Source organism: Pelophylax lessonae (assembly GCF_965119305.1).
Source record: "Pelophylax lessonae genome assembly, chromosome: 4".
In the NCBI taxonomy this organism is placed as follows: domain Eukaryota; kingdom Metazoa; phylum Chordata; class Amphibia; order Anura; family Ranidae; genus Pelophylax; species Pelophylax lessonae.
Window position 1 is genome coordinate 517893927 of NC_138771.1, and position 21704 is coordinate 517915630.

The window sequence follows — 21704 nt, forward strand, 5'->3', positions numbered from 1 at the left end:
TGACCTGATACGACTCATACCTATTTATGCATGGCTGCCCAATTTCTGCCCTCCTATTTTAGGAATATGGCTGGGGTGGGACAGGGACTCTTTGCCTGGTCCCCCCCCTTGTCTGGGTCTTAACCAACAGACTGGGAATCATATCTGGGTCTATGAATAATTATTTCATATTTTTATAATGCAAGACTAATTAAGCATTTACCCTTTTACATGGACACCACGACCTTTGGAACTCTCCTATGTATTTACTGATGAGTTCCTGTCATGACTTGAACAGTTACATTTTTATTATTATTTTTTTTTTTCAAACTTTTCCACTGCTGGTTACTTGGCAACTTTTTGCTAGAAAAACATTTTTCCTTGCTCAAAACTTCCTAATTATTGCATTAATCATTTACATTTCACTTTCACATGATTACTTTCATTACAGTTACTTGATAAGACTTTTGCCACAATTCTACTTTATTTTGCAGTTTCACGCTACATTCTCTTAACTTATGTGTCCCAATAGAGGTTACTTTCACCTGCTCAAGGAGGTTCCTAATCTCATTCTCTCATTTATTTGGAGTTGAGATTGAAACTTTACTAAACTCCTTTTTGCTGAGCCTTCTGGTGCAGTTCCTCATAAAGATACAGTAAGATTGGCCATGACCAAAAAGTATGTGATCACACTTCCCGATGTCTTTTGGTGTTAGATAAGCTTATTGGTGAGTTCATACATACAGGTTGTCCTCTACCCATGTCAGATGCCCTTTATTGGCCTGACGTCTGAGGATTTTGATATATGACTCTAACCAGCATTTACATATTCCACCATTTCAGACTCAGAGAGGTGTTTCCACACATTTATGATCTGTGCCAAATCTACTGGAGTTGTGGCATTACCACTAGGGATTCACACCTTGCCAGAGTTGGCAGCATGAACATTACCTGCTGTAGACATTTTTAAGGCATTTCTATCAACATTCACAATTAATAAAAAAAAAATTTCCAAAAAATTTTTTTTTTTTTTTTAAGTTATTGATTATGTCACCTGATCAATATTTATGATTGGCATATGTAAGAAATCAATAATTATCTCGCTGGGGCCTCCATTATATGTAAGAATATTTAATAATAAATATCTTGCGCTCGTACTTATGTCAGAATATTTATACTGCTCTGAATATAGCAGTGTATTTATGGTTAATAAGCAAAGATCTATGAAAAAGGAGAGTCTTCACCTATTGCCATAAATCAATGTCGAGAATTCTTTTTAATTGATTAATTTCTTTTTAAAAGCATATACCAATCTTAGTGAGTACAGTCTACAGTGTGGAATATATATAAAAATATTTATTCGCCAGACATGTAAACACAATATATGATCAAACAGGAAGTGACACAAAAAGATAACTCTACAGAAAAAATACTAACTTCAAACAATCAATGCAATGTGATGTTTAGCTCAATAATGAAAGTGAAAGTAAAACAAAGTGAAACTAAAACAAAGTGAAAGTGAAACCAAAGTAAAAGCAAGATTACCATTTCTTCCCAGGTATAGTATAAGCCATAAATTAATGTTCTATATAAACAGACTACAATGGTCTGCGAATCACAGGGCCCAAAGTCATTCCACTGCAGAAGGAATGAGAATAAGCCATGCAAAACGGAAGACTTAAAATTGCAAATAATGCACTTAATCTGATATTAATAAAAATGTATAAAAACAAAAATCAGCTTTTTAGAGAAAAATATACCATGGCTTATACGGCTGGGATTGTAATCTCATTACCCTTAAATATGCAATATAAAACATATAAGGAAGGAATAAACAATTGTTGAATAAAATCAAATAACATAGCAAGGCATATTTACCACACTTATGGCTGCTAGCTTCAAATCGTTACCAGAGTCCTAAGATGGATGCCTTTCTTAAGATGGTGGCTTCCCTTCAAGTTTCAGATGAATGATTGGACCAGGGAGTATGTCTGGATGAGTCTTTCGAAAAATGTAATAGCGTGTGTGGTGTAAGTGTGAGGTGTGTTGTCAGTAGTGTAATGTCTCCCTATCTCATATCTGGGTTGGTCTTTTATATGGTAAGAACAAAGAGCTATAAAAATTACCATAAGTAAAACCCAGAGGGATGAAACATTATCCCTATTGGTCGGGATATTCTATACCTAAACTGATGAGGTCAGAGACACACCCCTTTTTATAATTAACCCCATATTTGGTCTAATAAAATTAAGGATGATTTCTCTATATGTGAGATTAATCATATAACACAACATAAAACTTTCTCCAGACTCCCAGTACATACATAAATGTCCACCTGTATTTCCATTATTCATCTTGGCAAGTAATGCCATTTCAATAATTATATTATTTAACACAATATAATATTTTTATATTGGAATATCTCAAATTATCTCAAGACTGCACCTGGTATTTCGTCTCCAGAGGGCAGTATTGTACCGTTCATTAGATTTTGTATTTAATATAATTAAAACAATTTGTTATCTGATGACCTATTGACCTGTCGGCTAGTGAAAAGCAATTACTTATTTGACTTGTGACACAACTGTCAGACATCCAGACTAGGATAGGAAGATCTATAGTGTCATAAAAACTTACACCAGACCTACACAGAAACTTCTCTGAAATGAGGTAACTAGTGACGAGATACATATGTCCTTACACTTATTAGAAAAAGAATTCTAAGTAAGATTATTACTGAGAATATAAACCCAAAATGTGATATAACATTCCTAAATATATATGTATATGCCTTACATAATATAATGACATAATTATGGCTAATATCTTCTCACATATGATAATGTATCTATAAAAACTTATATGGTTCATCTTTAAATGTATGCTGAAAAACACTGAGCCATTGTCTATTGTTATATACTTATAGACAGACTGAGATATCCCCCCTTAACATAGCGTCAGACTGACTAAGTTTTATCTGATCGAGATGTCAAAAGAAATCTTATTTACGATTACATAGAAATACAAAGATCTCTTTTGAAACCATAGACCCTTTGTAAGCCTGTGAGAGACATTTTGTTTAACAAGTATATATGAACTTTGTTTCACCCTGAAAACAAGATGGACGCCAGCCTGTTCAGAATCTCTTATGCATAATACGAAATATACATGGCTTTTAAAATCATTTTTCTTTTTACCTATTATTATTTTAATAACCCCCAACAGGCCCGACACATCCACTGATACCAACAATGGGGCACAATTTCATCCCAATGTCACCAACAATGGGGCACAATTCCTCCAAATGACACCAACGATGGGGCACAATTCCTCCAAATGACACCAACGATGGGGCACAATTCCTCCAAATGACACCAACGATGGGGCACATTTTATGCCAATTACACCAATGATAGGGCACAATTACTTCCACTAAAACAAACGATGGGGCATTACTTTTTCCCACAGATGTTAGGACAATTCCTCTAAAGGACACCAACGATGGGGCACAATTCTTCCCAAAAACACCAATGATGAGGCACAAATCCTCCAAATGACACCAACGATGGGGCACATTTTATCCCAATTACACCAATGATGGGGCACAATTATTCCCACTGAAACAAACGATGGGGCAATATTTTTTCTCATGGATGTTGGGATCTACTCCCAATACCCACAGTCCAGCCCCCCTAAGCTCTGAAGGACAGTAAACTGGCCCTTTGTTTGAAAAATTTGGAGTCCACTGATCTAATAGAAGGAGCACACATGGCAGGCTGTCAAGCAGACACTAATTGTGAAACAGTGGCAGGGCATGGAACAGGACTACATACAGCCATACATATTAAAATCCAGTTCTATTAAGTCCTTTACATCAGGGGTCTCCAAATTTGTATGTAATATTCCAAACATTGTATGTTTTACAAATATTTGCGAGCTGAAAAAAATTAGTTTTTATAAATTAACTAATCAAATTTATATCTTCTCATTTTTTCCCTGATGCACTCATTTTTTTCTCCCGAGCTTCCCTTCCTTATGCAAAGTAAAAAAAAAGCAGATTGTTTCTCTGCTACTTACTTCCATTCTGAGAAATCAGTGTTAGTTTTAAATGGATGATGTCGTGGTCTCTTCTAGTCCTGACGCTCTGCATAGATGTTGGGAAGAGGGAACAGTTAGGCGCCTAACACCTTGGTGCTCTCACTACATTGCATAAACTCCACAGTGGGTGGGTCAGACAGGGACATGGGTTCCACCTACTACACTATAAATTAACTGGAAAGTTAGCAGGTAAGACTGGACCCTGGTCCTCCAACTGAACCACAAATGAGCTACACAGGGTTGTTATAAAGAGCGGTGGCCAGGGGACAAATGGGGGTAGCCGCCACCCGTCTTATAAAAAATAAGAAGTAAAGGGGAATGACCATTTACTATGCAGGAGTAAAAATGTGATTACTCAGTTAGTGGAAGTCTTCATTAGAAGGCATAAAAAATGTTTAAAGGTAAGGAATCACCTTTCAACTATGTTTCTGCCTGGAGTTCAGCTTTAAATGAATAAATTCCCTTTTTTCTGTAATCAGCATATTATTTAGAACAACAGAAAAAAAATGTCAGTAAAACAAAGCAAATAAATTAGCACCTTCTTACATCAATGTGCGCATCAGAGCCCCCCTATTACTTTAGAGAGCCATGTAAAATCTTGCTACAAACTGGATTTGGCCCACTGGCTACAGTTTGTAGACCACTGCTTAAGATCTTTAGACCAACATTTCCACGGAGAGGGCAAGTTCAACCAGATAAAAATCGAATGGATTGTCTAGGCAGGTCATCACATTTTATAGCTGTTGGTAAAGCTAAATGAGATTGTAAAGGAGATTTTACAGTCAGATTGTAATATGTATTGTCATTTCCACAACTTACCACAGAACACTGGGTTCATACTAAGGACATTATCTGCACTGAATTTGTAAATTTTCTGATTGTATGAGTTTACTCACATATTTTAAAAACTTACTGGTATATTATTTGGCTTCCTCCTAAAACTGGCCCTAATAAGCATGCATATGTATTTAATTGTTCAGCTAATTTTTAAATCTCTTGAAGGTGACTTAGCCAGGATTCCTGAATAAGTCATCTCCACTGTGGAATCTTACTTTACCGGTCACAGTCAAAATATAATTTTATTGCTGCATCCTGTGTAATGGTTAAGATCTCACCACTGGAATTCTTGAGAGATTCCTCATAATACTCTGTTTTGTTGGCCTGATCGTTCAATGACTAATATGTGTTCTCTATTTGTCCTATAGCGTGTGAGTTTTAAAAGTAAATACTAACACTGACCTCCTAATACTTTGCTCTCTCCACCCACAGGCACCTTCTGTATCATTTCACTGTGCACCTGCGTAGCAGGTATCAACTTTGAGCTGTCCCGCTACCCTCGGTTCCTGTATGGTCTACCTGATGACATCAGCCATGGCTATGGATGGTCCATGTTCTGTGCCTGGGGGGGCTTGGGCCTAACTTTAATCTCGGGTTTCTTCTGCACCTTAGCGCCCTCAGTACAGCCTGTCCTGAGGACCAACTGCCCTAAATCCCGCCCTGAGAATGGAACAGTGTGCTAAAAACATATCTCTCTAGAGCACAAAAAGAGAAAGGCAGGCCACTCTAACCTTTAAACTCACGTGTGGACTACAGATATTTCCTTGTCACCATTCCTGTTCATGCCTTGTTTGGAGGCCACAGAAGGAGTGATGTCGGCATAGGAGAGTCAATGACTTCAACTCATAGTGATGGTAGATCAAAGACCACATCATGGACTGTGTAAATAATCCATCATTAATTAATTGCTTTTTTTTTTCTTGATCAGGATGCCAGATGGTTCCTGCGCCGGTGTCCTTTGACCATGAACCTCTATCATTACATTCCCATCTGTCACAATTGTTAATTTTAAACCTCTATGTTCTAACCAACCTTACCTAGAAGCGGAAGACCTAACATGTACACCACTTTGGAGATCTAACGTGGAAATAATTTCAAAAGAAGTTACCTTAGTCACTTGGTGGAAGAGATTTGAGAAGGAAAAGGAAGGATATATATTTCATATATTTTTGAATTTGACAAACCCAAATTTTGCCCCACTGTTTTATCCCAAATATTGTCAACAAGTAAAATTGACAAACGACATTAAAATTTTGTGTGCTCCATTAAAGCTGACAGAGACGTCTGTGAACAAGGTGAGAAACCAGAAGCCAATTTTCACTCGAACCTCAGCTGCCTTAGCTGCTGCTTAGTGTCTAGGCCGGACAAAAAACCAATGGCAAAAGCACAAGGCCTAACAAAATTGACTGCTGTCTGTGTGTGTGCCAGTTCTGTTCACATTACTGGAACTCTGGTTTTTAGGAATTGCAAAAAAAAAAAAAAAAACCTCCAGCTTCTTCATAATGTTGGTTTGTTAATACACGAAATGTACAAGCTACTTGGACTCACTGGAAAGGTGATAGATTTTTATAAATGAAATACAAGGTTACATTCATGGGATTTAACAATGGTGGATGTCAAGGGAGGGTTGTATTAATATGTCTGATAGTGTCAAATGGTACCCAAATTTGTCAAAATATCAACATTAAATTAATGATCTGTATGTAAAATTCATCTAACGGAAAGCTGACTTTGATGATTTATGTAGTATCATAATGTTAACGGCTTCTTATGGGGATCACAAAACTAAGTTGTTTGTCCCAAACTTTTCCTGTTTAGAATTCGCTACTTGAAATAATTCACTCATAAAATGTTTACTCTGATGCAAATTTACAGTATTTCTATAGAAAAACAGTCTAGAAGCAGGGCAGGTTAAAATTCCAAAGGCAAAATGAAAACATTTTTCATCAAAAATAAATCCACTAAACCTAAAAATATATTGCGGGGTGGAGCATAGTTGTTTACATCAAATATGTAGATGTCACTGTACTCATAATCATGCTTTAAAAAGAAGGTGCTTAAATAAAAATGTGGATTCTCACGTTATTTCATTTAATTATATGCTCCAAAGGCATGCAAAGCTGCCCCAATACTTGAAATTGCTTTCCAGTAATATGTTCTGGAAACGACAGCTGCTCAGCTATAATACGTAGGCTAGGTGTTCTTACCACCCACTGCACACGACTTGATTTATCTCATAGATAGAAAGAGAGAGAGAAAGGATATTGCAGATGTGATGAGAAGGTGAAATTACCCAGCGGCATGAGTCTTGCAGCATCAAGGGAACAATAATTTACATGGCGGAACTGCATTGAAGAATAAATAAAAAACTTCAAAAATAGAGGCTTGCACAAGTCTAGCTAAGTCTTGCCTACATTGCCTAAAACCATATGGTTCTAGTGAACCAATTATGGAAACCAATTCTTGTTTCCAGTCCTGGTCTGAAATGTCCTGCTATCTACACTGTAGAGTGCAGACTGGCTAAATACAAACAAAGTAATGTTTGTACTGGCCTGGGGCTCTGGTGAAAGAAAGCACAGAAAAAGAAACAGAGGTTGGCTTGCTGTCCCTGGCTACATCAGAAAGAAAACATGTTTGAAAAACCTTTAAGGCAGACTTTCTGACTTCTCAGTTGTTGGATTTCCCACATGGTAGTTCACTGAAAATTTTACTGGAGTTATTCTTTAACTAGCCGTACGCCACGCAAGATTTTCAGCTTCGGGTTTATCACTTTTTCCTAAACCAGACCTACTCTAGCTGATTTTTTAGAGACCAAAATTCAGCTCAGAGCACCTTGAAACGGATCCCTCCCGCTTGAAGTTGCAGCTAAATTTGTATGCTCACTTGTCCAAACCTATATGGTATAATTGGAAGCAATTTGCAAGCCATGGTTCAATGTGGGTCATTCCAATTTGTATGCTGTGAACCAGGAGAGGAGCAGGATCTTAGAAGTTCACAAATCTGTAGTATACAGTGGGTCAGTGAACGTTGGCTGCGAGTTTTAAGTCTTAGTTCCGTACAAGTGTCTCTTTACAGTTTAAACATAAAATTCCCGAAGCAACCAGCCTTTCTAGTGAACTCAGCCTTCGTAAAGTGGTTAAAGGGTTTATCCAAGCAAAAATTTAATTTTAGTTATAGGTAGAGCATTTTGAGCTGATCTGGCTTCTTAAATGGTTTAGCTATTCCAACAAGATCTCCCTGCCTTAATTGCCAGCTCGGTTCTTGTTCACCTGGAAATTTGGTGATGTCACTACTGTGCTGCTCACTGTTTTCCATACTGCAGAGGAAGCTGTTGCTGAGAACTCGCAGTGCAAGAATCTCCCTACTTCATCCCCCTCTACTGCTGCTACTTGAATATTGCCCACTAGTTATCAAATCACCATCCATCAGAGGAGTAACTATGACTTGAAAAGCAAATCCCTGTGTCTCTATCAGGATGGACAGAGACACAATGAAAAACAAGGCATAAATCATTAATGGGCAAAAGATTTGCTGCAGGCGCAAAACTGGTGACTAGTACTTTGCTGTCCATTTGCCTTTTTGTGTGCAGATTCTACAGAACAAACCCTGTCTAAGTCAATCACCTGAAAAAATAGGCAGGCACCTATATCTGAAGTGTTACTAAACCCACAACAGTAAAATCAGTCTGTATATGCAGTAAAGCATGCTTGTTATACTCACTGTGTATAACGGTGAGTATCCTCAGCATTGTGTAAAAATTGTGTTTGATCCTGTCTTCTCTGATCCTCCCCTGATCCTCCCCTGATCCTCCCCTTGTTCCACTGTCCCCAATCCATCTCCTGATAGAACAAAGCCTTGAGGGTAAGCTGCACATGCTCAGTGTGGTGTTTATTGCTAGAGAGTTTTTTTTTTTTCTTGGAGAGTGCATGTGATCAGCACAGGGCCAATCAACACTGTCCAGACAGAGGGTCAAGGATCCTGCAGCCTCAAAGGACAGTGAGAGGAGGATGAAAACCCCTCCTATAAGCTTTAACCAGGCACTGATAGACGTCACAATCTCACATCTTATCCTGGCGTTTAGCTTCTTCCCCCACTTGGCTCAACACTCTAGGATCCCTGTGTGTGAGTGGTGTTGCTTCTCATTTTGTCCGGCCATTTGGCGTGGCTCTCTCTGGGCTTGCTGCTGACTTCCTGTGACGTCATCCTTCGGCGCGGAGCGAGACCGACGAGTGGAGGAGACGCCGGTGTGCTGAGACACTGCAGCCACCCGAACAGCGGTTATTCCACCTCCCCACACCTCCCAAGCTGCGGATACTCTCTTCCCCTCCCACCTTGTGAGGACTTCCCTTGGGTGATCTTCATCCCACCCAGCCCTTCTCACCATCTGAGACCAAGGGGACATCTTCTCCCCGCAGCTTTGGCTCCCACCTCAGGTACTGCAACACATCTTATCCATCTGTGTGAGTTACCTTGCCAACTAATGACCGGAGTTTTCTGCCAAAACTTTTCCATAAACTGAGATATTTTATCTTTAATTTCTCTGCTCAGTTGTCCTTGTTTGGGGAGCACTAATCTTCCCTTTCATTTGTTGTCATACTGATAGACGTCACAAGCCTGCTCTAACTGCTGATAAGAAAAGGAATTTAGTTTATATTTACTAAAACAATTGCATTTCCATGTTCTGTTTACCGTGGGAAGCCAGATATAGTGAATGCAGGGTCCTGGGTTTAATAACACTTTAAGTAGTCTGATCCACTATTCTTCTTACATATTTCTGGGCCCTACCTAGTTAGGTAGTGAAGCTTGGATTGCTATGACAGCCCAAGACACTGCACTGGTAAATAAAAAACTGTGGGAGCTCCTATATTTCAACCATAACAGGTTCTGTAGAAAAGGGACAGGGAAGCCATAATTAAATAGAATTGAATCTCAGGCTTTTCAGCTAGTGCTGTGAGAGCAGGGGGATAATGATCCTGGAAAATACTCACTATAACGTGTGCTCTGCTGTCAAGGCCCAATAAGGAGACATTTAAATGTGAATTTGGCAGTTGCAGAAAATGTAAGGTAGCTACTGATTAAAGACCCGTGTTCCTGCCCTGTGTATCTGCATTGTTTCCTTATGTATACATATGGATTAAGGGACAAATTATTGCTGCCTGTTCTTTTCCTTTAGTGGTAAATAGGTGAATTTTGACCAATGAGAATCATGCTTGACCTACAACCAGGAGGTCCACTACAGATTAAAAGCAAAATTAATAATTGTAATACATTAAAAGCCTAATAGCAAAATATATTGTTGTACGTTTTGCATAGCCTTGGCAGTAGTTACAATTTCTGAAAGTCATCTATTCTTGTCTGTGACCTCACTGGGGAGATTTTCTCTTTCCTGTCACTTGTGACTTCCTTACAAAGGTGAGAGTTTCCTGGAACAGAACGGAATAAAACGTTGTCATAAGTTCTAGACCTTCCTCGCTCTACTAAAAAGTGTGTTTTCGTATTTGTCTGTCTTCTAATTGAAGAGATTTCACATTTCAAGACAGGAAGTGAGGGGAAATCACTCTAGAAGGGAAACAGACCACAATAAAACCTGATAGGGCCGTTACCCTTCCCTGCTCTATCCAACAAAAAAAAAGTTTAAAAAGTGTCTTGGTTGGCAATCATACATATACAGGGCCAGTTCACACCACATGCAGTCCAGTGCATTTTTGTTCTGCATGGAAATGCATGGATAGCAGAGTTGTATAAAGTACTCGAAACCCATATTTGAGTAAAAGTGCAAGTGCTCGATCAAAAAGTGACTTGAGTAGAAGTGGAAGTGCTTGATCCAAAAGTGACTTGAGTAGAAGTACTAAAGTATTCAACATTTTTTGTACTTAAGTATTGCAAGTAGTTCTTTTTTTAAATTTGCTACTCAGTTACTGAAAGTAAAAGTACCAGTAGTTTTGAAAAAAACAAATTGCTACTCAAGTACTGAAAGTAAAAGTACTGTGTTATGTAGTTATTAAAGAAAGAAGTCAAAAGTTTGAACATCATATTGTTTTTTATTATTTCAAATGCAGCTTTTATTTATACATACAGTAGCATTTATTTTCATATGCGCTGATAATACACATGTTTTGAGCTTCATGAAACCTGCCATCTACTGTTCTGGCAGTGGTAATTTCTATAATTGTAAGAGTAACTATGCAGCACAAAAAAAAAATATCGGAGTAGAAGTATTGAAATCATTGAAAAAATGTAGTGAAGTAAAAGTGGAAGTAGGAGAAAAAAATGATACTCTAGGAAAGTACAGATACCGCCTTTCGGTACTTAAGTACAGTAGTGAAGTAGTTCTACTTAGTTACTATACATCTCTGATGGATAGTAGGTTATATGTTTTTCATAGTTAGGCATAATTCACACCAGTGCAGTTAGGACCAGGGCTTTCCAGTTCAAGAAAAAAAAAACTGGAACATGCTGCATTTTTTCCGCACTGAACTGTACTGGAATGCGGTAAAACACAACAAAAACACACCTAAATGCACCAAAAACGCACTGGAACACATTAAGTCCTAATTTAAAGTAGAAGTACACCCTAACACTAAATCCCAGCATCTGCAGAGATCCACGATCTAACACTAACCTATCTAGCCCTGTATAGAAGAAATCAGTATACTTATCTTTTTTGAAGCCGATCTGCCCCGTTCCCATGCCGAGCTGTTAGCCGCGGCTTCGCAGCTGACAACGGAAGCCCCATAGTAAGTCTATGGATGATGTCGCTTCACATTCATTTCACAGCCGTTGTCGGGTGTGTCCTCTGCAGAGCTTCCGCCACTGGAGAATACCGGTTTCTTCTTTTCAGGGTTAGATAGGTTAGTCTTAGATCGTAGATGTCTATAAATACAGGGATTTTAGTGTTAGGGTGGACTTACACTTTACGGTAAAGAAAAAAGAGGAGAGAAAATGCACTGGAATGCATCATAAATGCATCAAAACGCACTGGAGCGCATTGAAAACGCGTATGCAAAAAAGGATACGGAACGCATCCGGACTGCGTTTCTATGGTGTAAACTGACCCTCAATCTCCATTTTTAGCAAGTCTGGAGAAATTTACAATAACCTGATCTTGGCTACTAATGGTTTCTGCCTTCTATATCTCTGATTAAAGTAAACACTGAAATTTCATAGCCTTCTGCTGACGTATGCCTAGAAATGAAGTCATTTTACTTATAGACTCATTATTGTCACCATATAACCAGCACTTAATTGGCATCTTAAGTTTATTGGAAAGGTAATTAAACACAGTTACAAGGAGTAATGTTTTTTTGTGACTGCAGATTTCAGATGAGGCTGTTCATTGCAGAAAAGAAAAAAAGAAAAAAATGACACGGCCGTTAAAATTATATGTGTATATTAATCACTTTTTAAAACCTATTTTACTTTCAGCAGCTGAAGTTGAATGTTCTATCAGTCTCTGTGCGATACGAAGGTAACAAGCCCTCCCTGCATTGGCTGCTAAGTGCATAAAACAATACAGCGTGCCATATGTTTGTGGGGTGTTCTTTTAATAATGTAAAAGCTTAACGTTAATCACATTAAATTTAATGGCAATTGGAATGCATTTATTTTTAAGTAACTGAACGAAACAATGCCCTGTAGACTGCAGGAAAAACTGAACTTTTTTGTGAACAAGGCTGCAGTAACGACCATTCTCAGTTCTCAGCAACCCAGATATCAAAATTCATTTTTTTTTTTGCTATTTTTTCTGCACATTTTTATAGCCGGAGGATCATCCATTCTTAAGCCCCGTACACACGTACTGATCATCGGCTGAAGGATCGGCCATCTTTTTTCCAGGGCTGTCCTGTCTGTTGAAAACTGCAAAAGACTGCACACGAATTTTGTCGGCCAACAACAGCCGACTGCAGAAGTGATGTCATGTGATGGTTAACTTTCCGTGTGTTTTTTCTTCTCTGAGCATGCCCAGTCTTGCTAATCTGCTGTCTGTCGGCCGAAATCTGTACTGACTGAGGAACAATCGGCCTTTCTGGTGACGGCCAACAAATATTTTAAAGTCTGCACGACAGATTCTGCTCGGCCTAAAATGCGCTGTCGGCTGTCGGAAGCATCATACTAACAAGCCTACAATCGGCCGATCGGTCGGCGGCCGAATATTTACGGCCGACAATCGGTACGTGTGTACGGGGCTTTAGGGCCCAGTTCACACTGCCCACACACTACACCGCTGCGCTAGCAGGCAGGCAGCTCTCCATTCCAGCTGCAGTGAGCTTGTGGTAGGGGTCGGTGTGATGTGTATTTTATCGTCTTACATTGCTCTCTATTTTTTTTGTGTGAACTTTATGTGAAGTTCACAAAGTGACACCACATTTCATTCATGTCACCGTACAGCAGCTTTGTGCGTTGCGCTGCTGTACAATGACACACAGCGCCTTCCTGTGCGCAGCGATAAAATGCAGCATGTCTGCGTTTTATCACAGCTCACTATGCGAACAGGGCATATAGAAAATAATTGGAAAAAATAATTTTCTGTTTGTCCCTGCAGTGACTAGGGTTTTTTCCGGTGCGGAAAACGCCAATAACTGGACTATTTGTGAACAGGCACTTAAAGTGTTACTAAACTTACAACAGTAAAATCAGTCTTTATATGCAGTAAAGCATGCTTGTTATACTCACTGTGGAACCTAAGGGGTTAATTCTCTGCATTGTATAGAAGCTGTTTGATGTTGTCTTCTCTAATCCTCCCCTTCGTCCAGAGTCCCAAAATCATCTCCTGATAACACAGAGCATTTTGAGTCACTCTACACATGCTATGTTTGGTGTGTATTGCTAGAGAGTTTTTTTTTCTTAGGAGAGTGCATGTGATCAGCACAGGGCCAATCAGCACTGACCAGACAGAGGGTCAGGGGTCCTGCAGCCTCATAAGACAGTCAGAGTAGAATGAAAATTCCTTCTACAAGCTTTAACCAGACACAGGAAGTCACAAGACTGCTATATACTGCTGATGAGAAAAGGTATTTATCAGTTTATATTTACTAAAATGATTGCATTACCATATTCTGTGTACTGTGGGAGACCAGATATAGTGAATGCAGGGTCCTGGGTTTAGTAACACTTTAAGGTTGAGGCAGACTTTGTAACTTTTGTCATTTAGAATGATGAGGAGAAGGACTTTGTTTAAAGCTAAAAATATTTAGCTGTGTCTAATCCCAAAAGCAAAAGATGTAAAATATTGCAGCTTGTAGTCATTAGATGTGCTGAATTCATTAATTTTCTGTTTTCTCCTTTATTTTCATCTCATTATTCTGAGGCCGGGTTCACATATATGTGTTTTAAACCACATCCAATTCGCATAACATGTGAGTGTGACCGGCTTTCAATGGAGCCCGTTCACACATGTCCGGGGTTGCTGCGGTGCAAATTTGAAAAGGGTCCCGTGCGTTTTTGGGTCCAGTTCAGGTGTGATTTCAAAATTTGCACCTGTGAACACAAACGCACAGTACTCCAGACTGCAAACCGCAGCCTGACCTGTGTGAACCCAGCCTAAAGCTGGATACAAACTCTACAATTCCCCTTCGATTTTTTCCTTTAGATTTACTAAAACCATATAATATCAGACCTGAAACATTTTCAATTTGTATGCAATCAGGCAGGCCCTTGCACTACAAAGTGAAAGGTAAATCTAAAGGAAATCTACCAACAAAAGTTGTATAGTGTGTATCCAGCTTAAGACTTTCCTACCTAGGGAGACAAGGCTCACCCCATATTGTATGTAAGGGTGAGCAGTGATGTCACCCTAGGCTGTTTTCCTGATTTGGACTACAAACATCTTCCCCTGTTTTTTTCTCAATTACATAAAAGAGAAAGCTTAAGGGCCATACACACTATAAGATTTTCCGAAGACTTTTTCCTTCAGATTTACCTTTTCTATGTAGTGCAAGGGCCTGCCAGATTGCATACAAATTGAAAGTATTTAGGTTTGACCTCATATTATCTGGTTTTGGTAAGTCCAAAGGAAAGAAAATCTTATAGTGTGTATGGCCCATAAGAGCCGGTTAACACATATGCGGTGACAGACATCACATTTGATTCGCAGCGCACTGCTCTGCAAATCACATGCGATGTCTGTGCGATGCAAATTCAGCCATACAGATTGTATGACTGAATTCACATCGCATTCAAACCAAACTCGCACAGAACCCTTTTTTGGGTCCGCACCGGAATTAGATTGCATGGGTGTTCCGATTCACGTCCGAAATGACAGTTCGCACTGTGATATGAAAACTGATCTGGGGGTGTCGTTAACTTTGACACCCCCCAGCGATTCGCATATGGAAGGGTGAACTGCCTGCAAGTTGAGTGCGACGCAGTGGATTCGCAGGGTTCCCGCATCCCATATGTGTAAACCAGGTCTAATATTGTTTGAGATTTCTGTTCAGTCCTCAGGAAGCTCCAAGGATGCTGGATTTTTTTGCAGAATCAACTGGTATTTTTCTGTACTTGCAGAAAATGTATTTAGCCTGAAAAAAAGAAAATTAATGTTTTCACCTAAGGACTAAGCTGCAATATATTACATTTTTAGCAAAAACAAAATAAAATTCCCACACTTCACTCCAATGAAAATGATTTATTTATTAATATTCAGTAGTCTAGTAATAAATTCCCAAACCTGAAACTGCAATAAAAAGCTAAAGAACAAAAGAGATATCAATTCCCTTATACCACTTTCTTTCTTAAGTCTCATATTGCATTTTTATTCTTTAGTTAAGATATACAGTGGGTACGGAAAGTATTCAGACCCCCTTAAAGTTTTCACTCTTTGTTATATTGCAGCCATTTGCTAAAATCATTTAAGTTCATTCTTCTTCCTCATGAATGTACTCATAGCACCCCATACTGACAGAAAAACACAGAATTGTTGACATTGTTGCAGATTTATTAAAAAAGAAAAACTGAAATATCACATGGTCCTAAGTATTCAGACCCTTTGCTGTGACACTCATATATTTAACCCAGATGCTTTCCATTTCTTCTGATCATCCTTGAGATGGTTCTACACCTTCATTTGAGTCCAGCTGTGTTTGATTATACTGATTGGACTTGATTAGGAAAGCCACACACCTGTCTATATAAGACCTTCCAGATCACAATGCATGTCAGAGCAAATGAGAATCATGAGGTCAAAGGAACTGCCTGAAGAGCTCAGAGACAGAATTGTGGCAAGGCACAGATCTGGCCAAGGTTACAAAAAGATTTCTGCTGCACTTAAGGTTCCTAAGAGCACAGTGGCCTCCATAATCCTCAAATGGAAGACGTTTGGGACGACCAGAACCCTTCCTAGAGCTGGCCGTCCGGCCAAACTGAGCTATCGGGGGAGAAGAGCCTTGGTGAGAGAGGTAAAGAAGAACCCAAAGATCACCGTGGCTGAGCTCCAGAGATGCAGTCAGGAGATGGGAGAAAGTTGTAGAAAGTCAACCATCACTGCAGCCCTCCACCAGTCGGGGCTTTATGGCAGAGTGGCCCGACGGAAGCCTCTCCTCAGTGTAAGACACATGAAAGCCCGCATGGAGTTTGCTAAAAAACACCTGAAGGACTCCAAGATGGTGAGAAATAAGATTCTCTGGTCTGATGAGACCAAAATAGAACTTTTTGGCCTTAATTCTAAGCGGTATGTGTGGAGAAAACCAGGCACTGCTCATCACCTGTCCAATACAGTCCCAACAGTGAAGCATGGTGGTGGCAGCATCATGCTGTGGGGGTGTTTTTCAGCTGCAGGGACAGGACGACTGGTTGCAATCGAGGGAAAGATGAATGCGGCCAAGTACAGGGATATCCTGGACAAAAACTTTCTCCAGAGTGCTCTGGACCTCAGACTGGGCTGAAGGTTTACCTTCCAACAAGACAATGACCCTAAGCACACAGCTAAAATAACGAAGGAGTGGCTTCACAACAACTCCGTGACTGTTCTTGAATGGCCCAGCCAGAGCCCTGACTTAAACGCAATTGAGCATCTCTGGAGAGACCTAAAAGTGGCTGTCCACCAATGTTTACCATCCAACCTGACAGAACTGGAGAGGATCTGCAAGGAGGAATGGCAGAGGATCCCCAAATCCAGGTGTGAAAGACTTGTTGCATCTTTCCCAAAAAGACTCCTGGCTGTATTAGATCAAAAGGGGGCTTCTACTAAATACTGAGCAAAGGGTCTGAATACTTAGGATCATGTGATATTTCAGTTTTTCTTTTTTAATAAATCTGCAACAATGTCAACAATTCTGTGTTTTTCTGTCAGTATGGGGTGCTATGTGTATATTCATGAGGAAGAAGAATGAACCTAAATGATTTTAGCAAATGGCTGCAATATAACAAAGAGTGAAAAATGTAAGGGGGTCTGAATACTTTCCGTACCCACTGTATTTTAAGTGAAATCCTGACTTTCATCGCAAAATATATGGAAAGTAAACTAAATGACAAAAAATGTTCATGGGTTTCCCCTGTATTTGTTCTGAATATTTTGAAAAAAAAGTTTATAATACAGGCTGCTGTCATTTTTTTAAAATGAAAGCCAAATTCGAGTTTTATTAGGGAATGGGATGAGTTTTAATAGTCACCAACAGCTTTTTTCTCACTCCGTTCTTACATCTTGCAGTGCTAGGTTTGTCAATGAGATTAGCAGACCACTCACCTGCCTTTTATCTGCCTCTTTAGGCTTCATTCACACTTGTGCGACTTGCCATGCAACTTTGGACATCAAAGTTTCATGACAAGTGGTTCTTCATGTTTTTCGATGTTACCCATTCATATATGCATGACTTAAAGTTGCAGCAACTTCAAAGTAGTTCATGCACTAGTTTGGTCTGACTTTCATGCAACCTGAGGGCCAATGACTTCAATGTTAACCCTCAAAAGTTGCATGAAAGTCGTACCTGAATGTTATACAGTGCAACAGTTGTCCATAATCACTGGTCAAAGCCAAATTTGTATCCAAGTCACACCCATCCAAAATTGCATCAAAGTTGGATCAAAGTTGCACCAAAGTTGCACTCCAAAGTCGGCGCAACTTTGGAGTCGCACAAGTGTGAATGGAGCCAAACTCCTCCATGTAGCAGAAACAGAGGCTGAGGATGTCTTTTGTGAATCCACAGGCAAATTAATTTGGCAACAAACATTTTTTAATACTGCTCTTCAGAAATCGAGAGATTTGACACAGAACAACACAGAAAAACTACTGTGTATACATGGCGATTCATTTCCATTCAAACAGCGATTCTGAAAATCCTCTCTCATAAGATAGACTTTGCAAGTTGGCAGACCTTGGAAAAAAAAGGCTTAAATGAAGAGTATGTGTGTTTGTCAGGCATTCTTTGAATGTACTTTTACCAAGATGTCAATAGCCTAAATGGATGCTTGACTAATTATCTCTAAATGTAATAAAGTTGACTAATAAACCGAGTAACATTTCAAGCACCTTCAGAATGAGGCACACAGGTCTACTTGGCTGCCATCGAATCCTGCTGGGAAGATAAACCATACATACTAAATCTTCCTGGAGGAGGAGAATGAAGCTTAAAGAACATACTGAGAACAGACCCTGGGGGACCTATTATTTTTATCATAGTATTATGTCCAGGAGACTCTCACTGACATATATAAGCCCTTTAAACTTCCCAAACTCGCGTTGCCAAACCTAGGCCTCAAGCCCATAAAATCATGTACAGCATTATAGTTTGGGGAGCATTGCAATTTAAATTAAGGGTTTCTGTGCACATCCCGCAGTTTAGTGTTTCAGGAAGAGGACACAGATGTCAAAGATTTTTGGGCCTATTCCTTTTTTGTACTTCTTTTGTATATACAAAGAGGAACTGTGGGTAAATATAAAAAAAAAAAAAAAAATGCCCTTTTAAGTGGTTGTAAGCCTCTTAAATGAAAAATCAACAAAGCATATCCTTTTATAGGGTGTCATTTGACCAATCCAAAGCATTTAGTGTGATTTCTGTCTACCCCCCTATTCCAATGCAATCTGCATAGTAGCCACTTCGGACAGTATATGCCAACACCAGACAATCTGGGGGGACGGACCTCCCTCCAGCACACAGCACGTGATTAGACTGCATGGACTGATGTCTTTTTTCAACCTCACATACTATGTGATTGAAAGCCTCATCTGTGCCTGTTTTCCAGTGAGACTGTGTAGAGAGGGTGTGTCCTTTTCCTCCACTCAGGTCTCAGATTATCCTCAGCTCCCTGCAATATGTTATGAGTATGTGATGTCAGATGCCTGCCCCCTGCCTTCTGGAGCTCAGAAATGTTGTGTAAAATGTGTGTTTTAAAAGCCTGTAAAGAAGAGAGGGATGCAGATAAACAGGAACAACCTATGTATGAGGATTTGTTTAATCCCTGTGTATTGCCTGAGGCTGGTTACTACAGTGGGTATATGTGAGGGTTTACAACCACTTTAAACCAGTTAAACGCTCATGAGAGGAGACAAAAAAAGAAAAGAAGGCGCACCGACCTAGTGCATCACCACTAAAACCATTTATTTAAAATAGAAAGAGAAAGGGCAGCAATTTCTCTGGCTCTGAGGAAGGGGGTTCGCCCCTGAAACGCGTCAGCCCAGCCACAGCAGCCCCATGCGACCATCTGCATGCTTATTTGCTACATTTGGGACCTTGGCTACCTTGGAGATTGTACATGCAATGTTGATGTGTGTATTATCACACTAGTCTTGTGAGTATTCTGTACACCTTTTAATATTTTAAATAAATGGTTTTAGTGGTGATGCACTAGGTCGGTGCGCCCTCTTTTCTTTTTTTTTGTCTTTTCTCCCGGTTGGCTTTGGATACCCTTGATCCTGAGGGGGCAGCAAGACCAGTAGCTTTTTTAACACTTGAGTTTGAAGTGCACCTCTCTCTACTCCGTCAGATTCTACTTGAGCGCAGGAGATTTGCTTTACTACTTGAATACGCTCATGAGAGCCTGCGCCTGGGCAAATGCAGCTTCATTTAAGGTGCATTTGTTATCAGTTTGAAGGGCTTCTGAGATCATTTAGTGGTAATTCAGGTGCATTCGACCAGCTGCCAACCTTCTTCCGACCTGCATTTGACCTGATTCAAGCTGTATCAACCTGCATCAAGCTTCTATTGCATCCTATTTGACTTGTACGGAGAAAGAAGCCATTCTAAGACCAGCAAAAGCCCACTGACACAGGGCCGTAAAACTGCAGTTTTAAATACAGAACATATAAATTCCTGATCTGGCTTTGTAGTATCTGCTTGTGCAGCAGCACTCCGACTAGGGGAGGCAAGTCCAATAAAATAGTGATTTGTGCAGTGCTGTTAACTACTGTGAACATGAGTACAGGAGGGGAGAGCACAGGGATAGCCTCATCAGTCTGCTGCTGCTCTATCTATGTTCAATCAGCAGACCGTGTAGGAGTGCAGCGGCAAGAGTGATCAGAGGATGCTTGCTGTTGCAAACAAAGGGAAGGACATATATGCAGGGCATACTGTTGAGATAAGAGTTTTGGATAGGGTTCTACTTTAATAAATGAGTCAGTTGCTTCACAAGAAAAGAAAACTGTTAAATTGATTATCAATATTATCATGCAACAATTAGCCCAACTGAACAAAGACAATTCAGATTTGATTATGGTGCTAACATATTTTTATCCATTAAAGAAGACCTTATTGACCAAATTCAATGATGTAATTGTTTTTTCATGCTAGCCATTAAAGCAACCATTTTTTACATGAAAATAATTTAGGTCAACATGCTGGCAACTATTCCTAAATAAATGACAAGTACATTTGTACAAAATTTGGGTAGGCCAAATTTGAGATATATATATATATATATATATAAATATATATATAACTATATATATATATATATATATATATATACACAGTATATATCAAATTAACAAGAAATTTTGTTCGCTTGTAGCAGTAATAAAAATGTGGTATAAAATAATGATGTCCTTCAGTGGTCCTTAGTAATTTATTGCTTCCTACGGAACCATCCTTTCCCAAGTTTTTACTTCATCTGCATTTTTTTAAGCCTGGTGAGAAGTGGCACAAAGCTGCGGGCAAGCATTTTATCTGCTCGACCACATGGTTTTAATTAAGCACCCTAGTCACCTTGGTGTATCCACTTATCCGCTACCTTTCTGGCAACCACCAGGCACAACGGAAAGAAATGATCACTAAATAAAATAAGCTTTAGACAGGGCTTCGTAGCCTGTTTTTTATTTTTTTATTTTTCTTGCTTATTCGGCATAGCTGCAGAGAACAGCTGCAGACGGTTAAACCTTGTCAACCCTGGGTCAAAACAGTGCCTCTAATATAGTCAGGTGCTACATGTACCAAACTGATTGTAAAATGAGATCTAAGGTTCCAAAATGCTTTGAGACAAAGGGAATGGAAACTTAACAAAGAGTCAATGGGAGTTTGTCGCTTATTTGGTAGCGTGATCAGTAAAAATGTTTTTCCATGTATTTTAAGTCTTATCTTAAAAAAATGGTCCAAGTTATGTCTTTATAACTATACCTAGAATGCAGTTAGCCAGATGCCTGTTTTTATTTATTTATTTAATTATTTTACAGTTTTACAGTAAACCTTGTAATAAATCAAGATAGTAGATGAGGTTTGTCATTTGCATCATGGGATACTATCAATTGAGACTTATGTTTCAAGGGTCAACTTAGCCTGAAAGAAGAAAAATAATTACAACTGGGTGAGCTATGCTTTTATCAACTGCTAACATTTGAGACTGAATCAAGTTTAGGGACCGTCCCA

The 21704-nt window shown here is 39.3% G+C and overlaps 1 protein-coding gene across 1 annotated transcript in view; it reads left to right on the forward strand.

The window, feature by feature from the left end:
* Positions 1 to 7260, forward strand: part of TMEM178B (transmembrane protein 178B) — a 479244-nt gene extending 471984 nt beyond the window's left edge. Inside the window, exon 5 of the mRNA XM_082254639.1 lies at positions 5347 to 7260. Within this exon, the coding sequence (XP_082110765.1) occupies positions 5347 to 5597 (251 nt within the window). The 3' untranslated portion in view covers positions 5598 to 7260. The remainder of the gene's footprint in view (positions 1 to 5346) is intronic.
* Positions 7261 to 21704: the final 14444 nt, after the last annotated feature.